The sequence below is a fragment of the Bos javanicus genome, chromosome 1 (genome assembly GCF_032452875.1).
Source record: "Bos javanicus breed banteng chromosome 1, ARS-OSU_banteng_1.0, whole genome shotgun sequence".
Taxonomy (NCBI): domain Eukaryota; kingdom Metazoa; phylum Chordata; class Mammalia; order Artiodactyla; family Bovidae; genus Bos; species Bos javanicus.
In genome coordinates this window covers 151922819-151940482 of record NC_083868.1, presented here as the reverse complement: position 1 = coordinate 151940482, position 17664 = coordinate 151922819, and the positions used below count along the sequence as shown (strand labels likewise).

At 42.3% G+C, this 17664-nt stretch overlaps 1 protein-coding gene across 1 annotated transcript in view; it reads left to right on the top strand.

Moving 5' to 3' along the window:
- Positions 1-17664, top strand: part of LOC133253004 (collagen alpha-4(VI) chain-like) — a 119632-nt gene that overhangs the window by 75501 nt on the left and 26467 nt on the right. Inside the window, 5 exon segments of the mRNA XM_061426121.1 lie at positions 227-289; positions 1449-1484; positions 3853-3889; positions 7819-7830; positions 7919-8412. Coding sequence (XP_061282105.1) covers positions 227-289; positions 1449-1484; positions 3853-3889; positions 7819-7830; positions 7919-8412 — 642 coding nt within the window.

Genomic DNA, 17664 nt, shown 5'->3' with positions numbered 1-17664 from the left:
CGAAGGCACACATATTGACTCCGGTTAAGTATGTACGGTGGGGACTCAAGTGGTTCTCACAGAGATGCCTCCCCCCGGTCTGCATGTCTCACTCCACTAATTGGCCCACAACAGACTCATTAGACCTCGCATCTAAGGACAACTTGGAATCTCAAAGTGGGCCTATTGGTCGTAATCAAGTCGTGTTCAAGGGGGGCGCTTACTCCTTTGGTTTGGTCATTTTCAGGGTAAGGCTGGACTTCCTGGATTTGCTGGAACTCGAGGTGACCCAGGCCCTCCAGGACCGGTGGTAACATGGACTTCTGCTTTCTTTTATTTGAAAATAACAGTTATCGAGGATTTGGTGAGAGGCATCTCTAAGAAGAAATAAACGTTTAAAACGCACAGGAGGAGCTTTATAGGGAATAGGCCAGTCTTGCTTTAGAGGACCTTAGCTTCAAGTCCTTACACAATATGGTATTTATTAAATATAGATATTTTGACTTAAATGTGGGGAAGATGTTAGGGTGCCTGAAGATTCATGAATCTGTCTAAATGCAAAAATAATACGTAAAGTTCACTGGAGAGTGAGCTTATCATTGTAAACAAAATGAGTGACGGCATTTATGCAAAAACCAGAAAGAAATCCTAACAAAATATGACTTTTATAAAATCTTTCCTGAACTGACAATGTTACAGGTCCACAGATATTTGTAAAATTCCCTGGAAGGTCACTTGGTAGGAAAGAAAAAACCTTGAGGTGATTGTCATTTTGCATTATGCTTCATCCTATGAGGCCAGACGTCATCCATGCAGGAAGGTGCAGGGAGTCAGCAGTGGGTTGAACCTGCGGCCTTCACTGCAGTTTAGTGCTTGCTGGAGAGGTGCACAAAAATCTTAAAGATAGATTCAAAAATCTTAAAAGTAGGAGGACCACCATGCCCATTTTACAGATGGAGAAACAAAGGCTGAGGAGGTTATAGTGAACTGCAGGAAGTCACAACTGACTACCTCACAGAGCCCGAATAAGAACTGAGAGCTTCAGAGTCCCAGGGTGGCTGGAGTTGGGCGGGTCTGTTGGGACGGTTTCCAGGGGAGACTTGTGTGTGCTCGAGAACAGATAGGGTGATGGTGGGTGGCAGGGGAGGGACAGGGGAGGGCTGGGGTCCACTTTAGAATCTTGAATGACCTTTTCCTGATTTTAATCCTCAACTGTGGCCTGGTCTCAAAATGACCTGGTCTCTTAAGGGTCTTTCTGTAGCATCTCCCTGGGCACCCTGAACTCTGAGGTCTGGGACACCTCTCCTAGACACTCTGAACTTCTTCCTTAAGGAGTCAGACAGAACTTCAGGCCCTAAAGGGGTGGTCTCTGTACCTTGGTAAACTTTCTCAAGTTCTCTTGCCAAGTCTTCAGAATAATGTGTTGGGCTTCCAAGCTTGCATTTGAAACCCATTTCTGTCTTTTCCAGGGCATCAAGGGTCCCAAAGGTGTGGTAGATATGATGGTAGGTAAAGATTTTTTTTTTCATATTTTCAAGGATCTTTCTTATTTCTTCAGACATACAAAGCATAGTTATTTTATATTCTCTGTCTGATTATTCCGGTATCTGAAATGGCTATAGAATCTGTTGTTTCTCTTGGGTGTGAATATTTTAATTCTAAACTTTATTTTTTCAAAAACACAAAAATTTCCACCTTTGCAAGATAGAAATCTGTAAAAATTCTTTAATTTCTCCTCTTGTAAGTTCTCTTGATACTTTAAAGTTTATAGACTTTACTCTAGTTGATTATAGCCAAATCAAGTAAAAGGAACAGAATAATATTTTAAATATTTAAACAATATTTTAAAGAGTAGAATAATATTTTAAATCTGGATGTTTTTGACTAATACTGGTTGGCATGAAAGGAAGACTTTGAGGTCTACTTGGGATGATCCCCTGGAGAAGGGAAAGGCTACCCACTCCCATGTTATGGCCTGGAGAATCTCATGGACTGTATAGTCCATGGGGTTGCAAAGAGTTGAACACGACTGAGAGACTTTCACTTCCTTTCACTTTTCACCCCTGTGCAAAAAACAAACAAGCTTTTTTGGTGAGGTGCAAAAATTGCTTATACAGTATTTATCTTTCTCTTTTTGACTCACTTCATTCTCTAACACGTATATATGGAACCTAGAAAAATGGCACTGAAGAATTTATTTACAGGGCAGCAGTGGAGAAACAGACAAAGAGAATAGACTTATGGACATGGGGAGAGGGGAGGAGAGGGTAAGATGTATGGAAAGAGCAACAAGGAAACTTACATTACCATATGTAAATAGATAGCCAACGGGAATTTGCTGTATGATGCAAGGAACTCACTCTTGCCTGGAAAATCCCATGGATGGAGGAGCCTGGTAGGCTGTAGTCCTTGGGGTTGCTAAGAGTTGGACACGACTGAGTGACTTCACTTTGACTTTTCACTTTCATGCATTGGAAAAGGAAATGGCAACCCATTCCAGTACTCTTGCCTGGAGAATCCCAGGGACGGGGGAGCCTGGTGGGCTGCTGTCTATGGGGTCGCACAGAGTGGGACATGACTGAAGTGACTTAGCAGCAGCAGCAGGGAACTCAAACAGGGCTCTCTGTATCAACCTAGAGGAGTGGGTGGGGAGGGAGATGGGAGGGAGGTTCAAAAGGGAGGGGATACATGTCTACCTGTGGCTGATTCATGTTGAGGTTTGACAGCAAACAGCAAAATTCTGTAAAGCAATTATCCTTCAATAAAAAATAAATTAAGTAAAAAACTTGCTTATGGAGTATTTATAAGCCAACACATAGTATAGTAGGTGGAGAAGGCAATGGCAACCCACTCCAGTACTCTTGCCTGGAAAATCCCATGGACAGAGGAGCCTGGAAGGCTGCAGTCCATGGGATTGCGAAGAGTCAGACATGACTGAGCGACTTCACTTTTACTTTTCACTTTCATGCATTGGAGAAGGAAATGGCAACCCACTCCAGTACTCTTGCCTAGAGAATCCCATGGATGGAGGAGCCTGGTAGGCTGTAGTCCTTGGGGTCGCTAAGAGTTGGACACGACTGAGTGACTTCACTTTGACTTTTGACTTTCATGCATTGGAGAAGGAAATGGCAAGCCACTCCAGTGTTCTTGCCTGGAGAATCCCAGGGACGGGGGAGCCTGGTGGGCTGCCATCTATGGGGTCGCACAGAGTCAGACACAACTGAAGTGACTTAGCAGTATAGTAGAGGCCACTGTGTCTTATGGCGCACCTGAAAAGGATTTCAGCCTTATGGTTATTTTTCACGTCCCAGGTACAAAAGTACAGTGGTGGGAGGTAGGGAAGGGTGTGGAGCAACTGAGGAGCAGAACGTAATGGGGTCGGTTGGAGAAGAGGACAGAGCAGAGAGGAAGGGGTCAAGGGAGCAATGAAGGTTCCTAGGGGAGGTGCTGAGGGTAGAACGTCTTGGCTGTTGCTCTGAAGAAATGTTACAGGAGTCACTAATGTAGAGACCCAAGAATTGAAGGCATTCCTCTGCTTTTTGTGCTGAGATTCCTGGATTAAACTTCTTCAAAATCAAATTTGATTCCATTCCTTTGTTAAGCAGATAAAAAAAAAAAAAAGAAGGGTTCCCCTTATCTACCTGTCTCTAATAATATGGGCAGTGTATTAGATATAAAATATTTAAAATGTCCACTGGATCCAGAAATATAACTTCCTGGAAAGTTTCATCTGCTGTGACAAATTTTGGGTTTTCTGTTGTGGATTAAAAAGCATCAGATAGGCACTGATTCCTTATAAGGTTTCTAAGTTATGAGGTTGAGGAGGAATATGCTTCAAATTAAATAATCTTTATTTTACCATCTTTCTAACAGCCTTGTGAAATCATCAAGTTTGCTCGTGAAAATTGCCGTAAGTTGTTACAAAGCCTCAAAAGGAGCCAGCACTGTGAAGTGGGGATGGATCATGCTTTGGGAGCATAAGTCACCTGGGATTTGGAGAAGCATGGCCCATCTCGGGAGGGTCTTTTATAATTTATAATATATTCGGCTCAGTTCCCCCTTGGGTAAGTAACCTTCTTCAACGTGATCTCAGCAATGAAGTGGATGATATGGAGAACAGTATGGAGGTTCCTTAAAGAACTAAAAACAAAGCCACCACACTATCCTACAACCCCACTCTTGGGTGTGTATCTGGAGAAAACCATACTTTAAAAAGATACACGCACCCCAGTGTTCATTACAGCACCATTTACAGTAGTCAAGACATGGAAGCAACCTAGATGTCCATCAAGAGATGAATGGATAAAAAAATGTGGTATTATAGTGACGTGGTCATATTAAGTGAAGTCAGACAGAGAAAGACAAATCTCATATGATATCCCTTATATGTGGCATCTAAGAAAAAAAGTTACAAACGAACTTCTTTACAAAATAAAAATAGACCCACAAACATGAAACAAACTTACGGTTACTGAAGGGGAAATGGGGAGGAACAAATTAGGAATTTGGGATTAATACACTGCTATTTATAAAATAACCAACAAGGACCTACCATATATAGCACAGGGAATTATACTCAATATTTTGTAATAACCTACAAGGGAAAAATATGAAAAAGAATATGTACACACGTGTGTATAACTGAATTACTTTGTTGTACACCTGAAATTAACATGACATTATGAATAAACTATACTTCAATAAAATGAAGTTAAGACACATGAAATGGATAAAAGGCACGGTATCTCAACAGCAAAGAAGAATCCCACTGCAGCATGGCATCTCACACAGTGATAGCTGGACACTTGCACTTCTTGCTGCTTCTTAACACAAAACAGGCAAAGAGAAGCTCTGTTCTTTTATTTCATCCATTAAGCAAGGGAGATCAACAAGGAGCCTTCAGTAACTAATGGGTCCTTTTAAATTGACATTTATGTTTTAAAAATGAAACTATGAATCCTCAAATCTTAAGTAATGCTTGTCATGTTCCCAGATTGAAATTCATTGACTGTCTTCAGTGTACTCCAGGATATTTGCACCTATAATATACACTGGCATTGGGAAGTGAACATGAACTTGGCAAGTTGCTTAGTTTGGGTTTTCTCCCAAACCATCCCACCCCTCTTACACTAAATCTCCCATGTTCTGTCCACTCCCATTCAGTTGCTGTTCAGAAAGATTCTGGATTTTTCTTCTCCTAGAAATCATAAAGAATAATACCATTATCTTGACCACAAAGGAAAAAAGTTTCAAAGTTAAAGGTGAAACTCCTTTTACATTCAGAAGCAGTGTGAAGTAGAAAATATACAGAAAAAAAGTGGGAAAACATATGCAATATAAGCCATGAATCCAGGGAAACGCTCTAACTTCCTTACTCCATCATGTTGAAATATGTAAAATCACAGCTACTCAATCATTTTCATCTACAAAAACAGGCACTTCATAATTTGCTAAACCTGAATGTAAAAAACCCTTTTAGATTGAAAATGGGTCAACCTCATGAATGGAGGATTCAGGAAAGAAAAATTACAACATACCTGTAACAATGGTTGACCTCATAAGCAGTCAAAGAATACAAATTAAAATAAGATATTTTTTGTTTCAAATTGGAAATATTTTTAAGATGAGAAAAAAGTCCCTATCCAAGGTTGAGAAATGTAGGCATGTCAATTGGCACAACTTTTCTGAAAAGCCACTGGACAATATATTTATCAAAAGCCATAATTGTAGAGACTCATTTGGGGCTGTAATTGGACAGATATGCAAGGTTCAAGTATTCTCATCACAAAGGGATGTTGGCACAACACATCATAGTTCTCCAGATGATATTGCTCTAAATTTGTTGATGGAAAGAATAGATGTTCATCATATATGAAGTGAAAAAAGATTCAGTATAGAACATATCATAAGCCCCAAGTCTTATAAAATAAAACAAAGCATGTATTGTTGTTGTTTAATTGTGTCCAACCCTTTGCGACCCCATGGACTGTAGCCTGCCAGGCTCCTCTGGATTTCCCTCCATGGGATTTCCCAATCAAGAATACTGGAGTGGGTTGCCATTTCCTTCTCCAGGGATCTTCCTGACCCAGGGATTGATCTCAAGTCTCCTGCATTGACAGGTAGATTCTTTACTGCTAAGGCACCATGGCAGCCCCAAACAAATTATACATATATACATACACATGTATGTGATAAATTAAGGGTGATTTTAATTTTTGTTTTCTAGTATCTTCCATTAAAATATATTGCTTGTGTATACACATTTATACATAATATGTGCACCATATTAATAATTGTTATTAATAATATCTTAATACATAAATTAATAAACAATAATATAATATTAATACTTGGGCTTCACTAGTGGCTCAGAGAGTAAAGAATCTGCCTCAATGTGGGAGACCCAGGTTCAATTCCTGGGTCAGAAGAACCCCTGGAGAAGGGAATGGTAACCCACTCCAGTATTCTTGCCTGGAGAATCCCATGGACAGAGGAGCTTGGTGGGCTATAGTCCACAGAGTCACAAAGAGTTGGACATGACTGATCAGCTAATACACACAATATTAATACTTAATTACTAATATTACTATATTTTATTATAGATATGGTTTAAGATAGGTGTGTATATACATATGTGTGTGTGTATATAGTTTCCGAGTAGCTCAATGTATTATATTTAAGTTCAGTACAGTGTGACTCAGCTCAAAAGCAGGGACACAAACATAGTTCTTGAATCAGAGCCTGAGACAGTCAGTCTGGAGTTGGTGGAGTGCCATGGTGCTCAGGGGTACAGGCTCTTTATTATATAACATATAATAATATAAATTATGTATTATAATATCAGTCAGTTCAATTCAGTTCAGTCGCTCAGTCGTGTCCGACTTTTTGCAACCCCATGAATCGCAGCACGCCAGGCCTCCCTGTCCATCACCAACTCCCGGAGTTCACTCAGACTCATGTCCATTGAGTCAGTGATGCCATCCAGCCATCTCATCCTCTGTCGTCCCCTTCTCCTCCTGCTCCCAAGCCCTCCCAGCATCAGGGTCTTTTCCAATGAGTCAACTCTTCACATGAGGTGGCCAAAGTACTGGAGTTTCAGCTTTAGCATCATTCCTTCCAAAGAAATCCCAGGACTGATCTCCTTCAGAATGGACTGGTTGGATCTCCTTGCAGTCCAAGGGACTCTCAAGAGTCTTCTCCAACACCACAGTTCAAAAGCATCAGTTCTTCGGTGCTCAGCCTTCTTCACAGTCCAACTCTCACATGTATACATGACCACTGGAAAAACCATAGCCTTCACTAGCTGGACCTTTGTTGGCAAAGTAATATCTCTGCTTTTCAATATGCTGTCTAGGTTGGTCATAACTTTCCTTCCAAGGAGTAAGCCTCTTTTAATTTCATGGCTGCAGTCACCATCTGCAGTGATTTTGGAGCCCAAAAAATAAAGTCTGACACTGTTTCCACTGTTTCCCTCTGACGTTGGGGCAGGGGTGCTGTTTCCCATATCACCTAATGACCCAAGATGTCTGTCAAGCTTCAGCCAGCAGGTAAAGAAAGGAAAAGTATACCTGTTTGGAGTAAGATGCTATCCCACTGAGAAATGCAGTCTTTGTTCCAGGCAGCCACATACCCAGTCAAAGACTGGGTTTCTTTTGCTATGGGGAGAAGGGGGGAGTGGATATTGGAGAGCAAGCTGAGGTCTCTGCCACACTCAGGCGGGAGTCATAGAGGCTTGAATTTCTCAGAGGAGATGGTTTTCATATCAATGCTGGCAAAAGTGTCTTTGCCTATGTCAATTAACAATGTCCTCTTTTCTCTCCCAAATCATTTCCCTTCCAGCCTGTTCAGCAGGTAAATAACATTTGTTAATATTCATTCCGGCCTTCACCCATGTACAGGCATCGCAGACAGTCCTAAATCTGTGTCTCCACATGTCTAGGTGTTTCCAAATGCCCAGCGTTCCCGACCGAGGTGGTCTTCGCCTTGGACACGTCAGATGACGTCTCCCGGTTGGATTTTGAGAGGATGAGAGACATTTTACTGTCTCTGCTGATGAAGATGGAAATCAGTGGGAGTAACTGCCCCGTGGGTGCGCGGGTGGCCATTGTCTCCTACAGCAACAGAACCGATTACCTGGTTCGCCTCTCTGACCGCAAGGCAGGGCCCGCGCTCCTGCAGGCGGTCAGGGGGCTGTCGCTGGCAGGGTCATCTGGCAGCCGGCGCCTTGGGGACGCCATGAGGTTTGTGGCTAGACACGTATTCAAGCGCGTGCGTGCGGGCCGCCTCCTGAGGAAGGTGGCAGTGTTCTTCCAGGCGGGCCTGACCCCGGATGCAGGTTCTATTAGCACCGCCATGCTAGAGCTCAGTGCGCTGGACATCACTGCTGCGGTCATCACCTTCACGGAGGACCACGGCCTCCCGGATGCCCTGCTGGTGAGTGTGGGACTGAGGCTGGCAGGGGTCCAGGGGTTAGTGCTTACCCTGTAGGGAGTGAGAGCTGGTCAGGGGAAGAATTCTCCAGAAACTGATGTATGTGTGTGTGTGGGAGACAGGTGCAGGGTTAGGGGGATGTCTCATTACAGACTCTGCTGCCAGCATTACTGCTGGTGCCTAGTGGCCATCCTTGGAGTAGCCATCGAGTATATACTCCATGCCGTGTGCCTTTTAAAGAGTCTTATTGAACTCCTCTCAAACTCTATAAGGTAGATGTCATCGTAGAGCTCCATTTCAGAGATGAGAATACTGAGGCTTAGACAGGTTAAGTATGTCATCACAGGTCAAATGTCTTGTTAGGTGCTGGCCGATTTTTATCTACCTTAATAGCTGGTGCTTACCCACTCTGCTAACCTGTATGATGAGGCGGGGGGTTGGGGGTGGTCCACTGACTGTAATTTATGTTCTCCGTTTTACTTGGGATATAAAACTTGGGGGCTTACCTGGTGGCTCAGTGGTAGAGAATCCACCTGACGCAGGCTCGATCCCTGGGTTGGGAAGATCCCTGGAGGAGGAAATGGCAACCCACTCCAGTAATCTTTCCTGGGAAATCCCATGGACAGAGGAGCCTGGTGGGCTACAGTCCACAGGGTCTCAAAAGATTTGGACGTGACTCAGCATTCAGCACACGCATACATAAAATCCATATACAAAGTGGATAAGGGGTAGTGATTTTAAGGATACAGCTAGATGGGTTTTTATATGTGTTTAAAGCCCAATGACCAAGACATAGCTCAAGGTAACTGAATATTTGAGGCATTCTGTATGTTTGCTCATATGACCTTTCCAGCTTCTGTCACCATCGAATGGTTCCATCTGGTCCTTAATGCAAATTGAATCCTACAGCATGTATCTCTTTGTATCTGGCTTCTTTCACTCAATTTACCGTCTGTTCTCTTGTTCATCCATATAGATCAATTTTTTATTGAGTAATTTTTTAAAACTAAAGTTTTCTAGTGTATGTATATACCACACTTTATTATTTGAAATTGAAATATAGTTGAATTATAGTTTTGTGTTTCAGGTATACAGCTCAATGATTCAGATATATATATATATATGAATATGCATATCATATATATATTTATGAATCTTTTTCAGATTCTTTTCCATTATAGATTGCCACAGGTGTTGCATATAATTCCCTGTGCTATACAGTAGATCTTTGTTGTTTATCTGCTTTGTATATAAGAGTGTGCATATGCTAATCCCAAGCTCCTAACTTACCCCTCCTTCCTTTTTCCCCTTTGGTAACCATGTGTTGGCTTGCTACATGTACCACACTGTATTCATCGATCTAGTCTCTAAACTTGACTTTTCTAACTAAAACCCATGTAAACCATTCTTCTGGAACATCTGGGATGATTTATAAGAATGAAAGACGATTGCCTTCTTAAGTGATTTCAGGAGGCTGATGCAAAGCAGCTTGAGCTATGTTCCACTGGCAATATTCAACTGTTTCTGACCTGCAGAAATGGAAACATCATATGGTTCAATCTAATAGCTAAAAAAGTCACCTGTGCTGGACTATTTAGTTTTCTCTGAAGGTTGGATGTGCAGTTTGTGTGGGAGGTGGGAGGTTTTGTTGACACAGCTGTGACTATGCTTCTAGGAATCAATAGGTAAAATTGTGACAGCTTGTAAACTATTGAGAAGGATGGACAAAATATCTTTAGTTTTCAGTCCCTCTTGCCTCCCAGGATGTCTGGACAGGAATGGGTAGGGGATGGTGGCAACTCTCAGTAACTGCCTTGAATTGATTAGTAAAGGCAGAGTCAGACAAGCTGTTATCGTTCAGTCACTAAGTCGTGTCCAACTCTTTGCTACCCCATGGACTGCAGCACACCAGGCTTCCCTGCCGGGGTCCAGCCCCAGCTGATCCAGGGAGTTCGAAGCGGGGACGGCATCGGCGAGGATCAGGATACAGTAGCTTCAATTAGATATTAATTAAAGATGTAAAGAGTAATAGAATGAGGATAGCTCAGTAGGAAAACTCAGTGGAGAAAAGAGGCTGAGTAGCTTGGTTTACGCGGGAGACCAATAAAACTTCAAGACAAGAAGCTTGCACCACTTACGTAGGCCGCAGGCGTCCTTCCATTCTCCCGAAGGAGAGGAGACACTGAGGCCTCCCCGGTCGGATCTTAGAAGCCCAGGCAAAATTAGTAAGCTTGGTGGGTTCCGTGCTCCAGATGGAGAGTCAGCCAGAGTGAGAGAGAGAGTGACATGGGGGGACCAGTATTTCGAGAAACTGATCCCAATTCTTTATTTTCCATGGTCTACTTTTATACACTGAGATGTTATGCAAAAGTCACGTGGGGTCAGCAGTCCTGACTTTTATCAAAGTCAGGTGCTTCATACAAATGTATACAGAGGTCTTAGGGGTGTTACATCATCTTCTGGCCAGGGGGCCTGCTGACAATTTATGACCCTCTCCTTGTGACAGCAGTCAGTCAACCAGGACACTTATTTCTCCAGGGGTGATTATTCTTAAAACAGACACCACCCAAATAAAGTTACATTCCTATAGGGTGAGGGTGTAGTGGGTTTTAGTTAAGGAAAGAATTTACTTAGCCTAAGGTCTAACGTGATTTATATCAAAGGTTAATATTTATTTCTTCTATATATTCATTAATGTGTATAAGGGCAGGGGATGTGGAGACTTAGCAACAAACATTGGCTCAACAAATGAAAAACCCTTCACCAATACAATTTCTAATCAGCCCATTATACTTATACTAATGGTTTTCTAACTTTTCTAAGGAACCTGTTTTTAGAAGGTTTAAAGCATCTCGTGCCTCTCACGGTTGGGAGGCTGTGAGCAATCACATGTGGCTGGACAAGCCTGTCAGGCAGGCTAGAGAACCTTCAGAGGAGTTTGTAGGTTAAAACACTCTTGTCACGCCCAGGAGTTTTTATTAACTGGAGCTCTAAGGTTAACTCCTTCTCCGAAAGAGGTGGTGGGGGACAGCCCCCCGTAAAGTCAGAGGTGTAGGTGAGAGCACAAAATAGTAAAGTAGGCAGGCTCTGGTTATGGGGGTAGATGCTCGAGGAGTTCCAGGGGGACTCCTGAGGCTCGATCCCACCTTTGCGTATGTCGAGCCTCCTTCCTCATGACTTTTGCCACGGGCCGAGTGCCTCACTCTGGCCCCCAACACTTACCTGTCTTCCACTGTCTCCCAGAATTTGCTCAAGTTCATGGCCATTGAAAGTGAAGAGGAACTTCAACACTTAGAAAGTGAGGAGGAACTAAAGAGACTCTGGATGAAAGTGAAAGAGGAGAGTGAAAAAGTTGACTTAAAGCTCAACATTCAGAAAACTAAGATCATGGCATCCGGTCCCATCATTGCATGGCAAATAGATGGGGAAACAGTGGAAACAGTGGCTGATTTTATTTTGGGGGCTCCAAAATTACTGCACATGGTTATTGCAGTCATGAAATGAAAAGACGCTTGCTCCTTGGAAGGAAAGTTATGACTAACCTAGACAGCATATTAAAAAGCAGAGACATTACTTTGCCAACAAAGGTCTGTCTAGTCAAACCTATGGTTTTTCCAGTAGTCATGTATGGATGTGAGAGTTGGACTGTGAAGAAAGCTGAGTGCTGAAGAATTGATGCTTTTGAACTGTGGTGTTGGAGAAGACTCTTGAGAGTCCCCTGGAATGCAAGGAGATCCAACCAGTCCATCCTATAGGATATCAGTCCTGGGTGTTCATTGGAAGGACTGATGTTGAAGCTGAAACTCCAATACTTTGGCCATCTGATGTGAAGAGCTAACTCATTTGAAAAGACCCTGATGCTGGGAAAGATTGAAGGCAGGAGGAGAAGGGGACGACAGAGGATGAGATGGTTAGATGGTATCACCAACTCAAAGGACATGAGTTTGGGTAGGCTCTGGGAGTTGGTAATAGATAGGGAGGCCTGGTGTGCTGCAGTTCATGGGGTTGCAAAGAGTCAGACATGACTGAGCAAATGAACTGAACCAATGTCCATTAACTCAGTGATGCCATCCAACCATCTTATCCTCTGCTGACCTCTTCTCCTTTTGTCTTCAATCTTTCCCAGCATCAGGGTCTTTTCCAATGAATTAGCTCTTCATATCAGATGGTCAAAATATTGGAGCTTCAGCTTCAGCATCAGTTCTTCCAATGAACATTGGGGGTTGATTTCCTTTCAGATTGACTGGTTTGATCTCTTTGCCGTCCAAAGGACTCTCAAGAGTCTTCTCCAGCACCACAATTCAAAAGCATCAATTCTTTGTTGCTCAACCTTCTTTATGGTCTCAGTCTCACATTCATAATGACTGCTCTAAAAACAATAGCTTTGACTGTATGGACCTTTGTCAGCAAAGTGATGTCTTTGCTTTTTAATATGCTGTCTAGGTTGGTCATAACTTTCCTTCCAAGGAGTAAGCGTCTTTTAGTTTCATGGCTGCAGTCACCATCTGCAGTGATTTTGGAGCCCATGAAAAGAAATCAGTCACTGTTTCCGTTTTCTCCTTCTATTTGCCATGAAGAGATGGGACCAGATGCCTTGATCTTAGATTTTTTAAATGTTGAGTTTTAAGGCAGCTTTTTCACTCCCCTCATCAGGAGGCTCTTTAGTTCCTCTTTGCTTTCTGCTGTAAGAGTGGTATCATCTGCATATCTGATGTTAATATTTCTCCCAGAAATCTTGATTCCAGCTTGTGATTCATCTGGCCCAGCATTTCCCATGATGTGCTCTGTATATAAGTTAAATAATCTACAGCCTTATCAAATTCTTTTCCAAATTTTGAACCAGTCAGTTGTTCCATGTAAGGTTCTAAGTGTTGCTTCTTGACCTGCATATAGGTTTCTCAAGAGATAAGTAAGTGGTCTGGTATTCCCATATCTTGAAGAATTTTCCTCAGTTTGTTGTGATCCACATAGTCAAAGGCTTTCTCTTAGTCAATGAAGCAGAAGTCGATGTTTTTCTGGAATTCCCTTGCTTTCTGTATGATCCAACAAATGTTGGCAATTTGATCTCTGGTTCCTTTGTCTTTTCTAAACCCAGCTTGTGTATCTGGAAGTTCTCAGTATACATATTGCTGAAGCTTAGCTTAAAGGATTTTTAACATAACCTTACTAGCATGGGGAATGAGTACAATTGTCCAATAGTTTGAGCATTCTTTGGCACTGCCCTTCTTTGAGATTGAAATGAAAACTGACCTTTTTCAGTCCAGTGGACACTGCTGAGTTTTCTAAATTTGCTGACATATTGAGTGCAGCACTTTAACAACATCATCCTTTCAGATTTTAAATAAATCAGCTGAGATTCCATCACTTCTACTAGCTTTGTTCATAGTAATGCTTCATAAGGCCCACTTGACTTTACACTCCAGGATGCCTGGCTCTAGGTGAGTGACCATACCACCATGGTTATCCCAGTCATTCAGACCTTTTTTGTCTTGTTCTTCTGTGTATTTTTGCCACCTCTTCTTAATCTCTTCTGCCTCTGTTAGGTTTTTGCTGTTTTTGTCCTTTATCATGCCCTTCCTTGCATGAAATGTACCCTTGATATCTCCCAAGTTTCTTGAAGAGATCTCTATTCTATTGTTTTCCTCTATTTCTTTGCACTGTTCATTGAACAAGGCCTTCTTATCTCTCCTTGCTATTCTCTGGAACTCTGCATTCAGTTGGGTATATCTTTCCTTTTCTTCCTTGCTTTTTGTGTCTCTTCTTTTCTCAGGTATTTGTAAAGCTTCCTCAGACAACCACTTTGCCTTCATGCATTTCTTTTTCTTTGGGATGGTTTTGGTCACCACCTCCTGGACAATGTTAGGAACCTGTTTCCATAGTTCTTAAGGCACTCTGTCTACCAGATCTAGTCACTTTAATCTGTTTATCACCTCTACTGTATAATCATAAGGGATTTGATTTAGGTAATCCATGAATGGCCTAGTGGTTTTCCCTACTTTCTTCAATTTAAGCCTGAATTTTGCAATAAGGAGCTCATGAAATGAGCCACAGTCAGCTTCAAGTCTTGTTTTTGCTGACTGTATAGAGTTTCTCCATTTTTGGCTGCAAAGAATATAATTAATCTGATTTTGGTATTGATCATCTGGTAGTTTCTATGTGTAGAGTCATCTCTTGTGTTGGAAAAAGGTGTGGGAAAGGGATTGTTGGAAAGGGTTTGTTGTTGTTGGAAAATGGTATTTATTATGACCAGAGCATGTTTTTGGCGTGGTTCTCCCCTTCATGTATCACAGCCTTGAAGTGGTGAGGGGGCTTGCATAATTCAGTGAAGCTATGAGTGATGCCATTCAGGATCACCCCAGACGGATGGGTCATAGTGGAGAATTCTGACAAAATGTGATCTGCTGGGGGAGGGAAATGCAAATCACTCCAGTATTCTTGCTGCGAGAACCCCATGAACAGTACACAAAGATGAAAAGATATGACACTGAAAGAAGAATTCCTCAGGTCAAAAGGTGCCCAACATGCTACTGTGGAAGAAGGGAGGACAATTACTAATAGCTCCAGGAAAAAGGAAGCAGCTGGGCCAAAGAGCAAATGACGCTCAGTTGTAGAGGTGTCTGGTGGTGAAAATTAAGTCTGATGCTCTAAAGAACAACACTTCATAGGAACCTGGAATGTTCGGTCCATGAATCCGGGTAAACTGGACATGGTCAGGTAGGATATGGCAAGAGTGAACATCGGCATCTTAGGAATCAGTGAACTAAAATGCTTCTTGTGCTGTTGATGGGTTATTGTGGCAACCAGTGAACTAAAATGGAAGAGTATGGGTGAATGGGATTCAGATGACGTTGTGTCAGCTACTGTGGGCAAGAATCCCCTAGAATAAATGGAGTAGCACCATAGTCAACAACAGAGTCCAAAATGCAGCACTTTGGTTCAGTCTCAAAAAGACAGAATGATTCTGGTTCATTTCCAGAGTAAACCATTCAACATTACAGTAATGCCAGTCTATGCCCCAAGCACTGATGCCAAAGAAGCTGAAGTTGACCAGTTCTATGAAGATCTACAAAACCTTCTATAACTAACACCAAAAATATGTCCTTTTCATCATAGAGGATTAGAATGCAAAAGTAGAAAGTCAAGAGATAGCTGGAGTAACAGGCAAATTTGGCCTTGGAGTACAAAATGAAGCAGGGAAAAGGCTAGCAGAATTTTGCCAAGACACAAGTTATGCCTTATTATTTTTATTGCAGTATATTTGACTTACAGTATTTTATTGGCTTCAGGTGTGTACAACATAGTGATTCAATATTTTTATACGTTACAGAATGATCACCACAGTAAGTCTAGTCATGATATGTCTCCGTAAAAGACATTGCGTAGTTATTGACTGTCTCCCCCACACTCTGCGTTTCATACCTGTGAGTCATTTATTTTGTAATGGGAAGTTTGTACATCTTAACCCCTCTCACTGACTCCTCTCATCCCCCTACACACGCTCTCTGGCAACCACCTGTTTGTTTTCTGTATCTACGAGTCTATTTCTGTTGTGTTATGTTTGTCCATTTGTTAGATTCCACACATGAGTGAAATCATGTTGTAATTTTGTTTCTCCATCTGATTTAGTCCACTTAGTCTATGGGGTCAGACGGAGTTGGACACGACTGAAGTGACTTAGCAGCAGCAGCAGCAGCAGCATAGTACCATCTATTACGGTCCATCCATGTTGTTGTCACATATGGCAAGATTTCCTTCTGTTTATGACTACTATTCTATTCTGTGTCTGTGTATACACATCTCTGTGTGTGTGTATCTGTGTGTGTGTGTGTATCTGTGTGTGTGTGTATCTGTGTGTGTGTGTGTATCTGTGTGTGTGTATCTGTGTGTGTGTATCTGTGTGTGTGTGTATCTGTGTGTGTGTATCTGTGTGTGTGTCTGTGTGTGTGTGTATCTGTGTGTGTGTGTCTGTGTATGTGTGTATCTGTGTGTATCTGTGTGTGTGTATCTGTGTGTATCTGTGTATGTGTGTATCTGTGTGTATCTGTCTGTGTGTATCTGTGTGTATCTGTGTGTGTGTATCTGTGTGTATCTGTGTGTGTGTGTATCTGTGTGTGTGTATCTGTGTGTGTGTCTGTGTGTGTGTGTATCTGTGTGTGTGTGTCTGTGTGTGTGTGTATCTGTGTGTGTATGTGTATCTGTGTATGTGTGTATCTGTGTGTATCTGTGTGTGTGTGTATCTGTGTGTGTGTGTGTGTGCGCACGCAATGTGTTAGTCACTCAATTGTGTCTTACTTTTTGTGAGACCGTGGACCGTAGCCCACCAGGTTCTTCTGTCTGTGATGTTTCCCTGTCAAGAATACTGGAGTGGGTTGCCATTTCCTACTCCAGGGAATCTTTCCAACCCAGGAATTGAATCCGTGTTTCTTGCACCTCCTGCGTGGGCAGGCAGACTCTTCACCTCTGTGCCACCTGGGAAGCCTGTATATATCTAGTCCCCTCTTTCCATGGATAGATACATAAGTGTGAAAATGAAAGTGTTAGTCACTCAGTCATGTCCAACTCTTTGTGGCCTCATGGACTGTAGCCTGCCTGCCAGGCTCTTCTGTCTGTGGAATTCTCCAGGCAAGAATACTAGAGTGGGTAGCCATTCTCTTCCCCAGGGGATCTTCCTGACCCAGTGATTGAACCTGGGTCTCCTGTATTGCAGGCAGATTCTTTACCGTCTGAGCCACCGGGGAAGCGCGCGCACACACACACACACATCTCTTTTATTCATCCATCTATTGAGGAACACTTGGGCTGCCTTCATTTCATAGCTGTTGTAAATAATGCTGCCATGAACACAAGTGTGCATATATTTTGGTACCTGTATTTTGTTCTCTTTGGGTAAATACCAAGTTGCTGGATCATATGGTACTTCTATTTTTAGTTTTTTGAGGAACCGCTGTACTGTTTCCACAGCAGCTGCACCGTTTACATTCTCACCAACAGTGCATGAGGCTCCCCTTTTCTCCACATCTTCACCAGAGCTTGTTCTTTTTTTTATGATACCCATTCTGACAGGATGAAATGATATTTTATTGCGGTTTTGATTTCCCTGGTGATTAGCGATGTTGAGCATCTTTTCACGTGTCTTTTCACACATGGCCGTCTGTATGTCTTTGGAAAAACATTCAGGTCCTCTGCCCACTTTGTAGTCAGGTGGTTTTTTCAGTGCTGAGTCGTATGCATTCTTTCCATGCTTGTTGGATATAC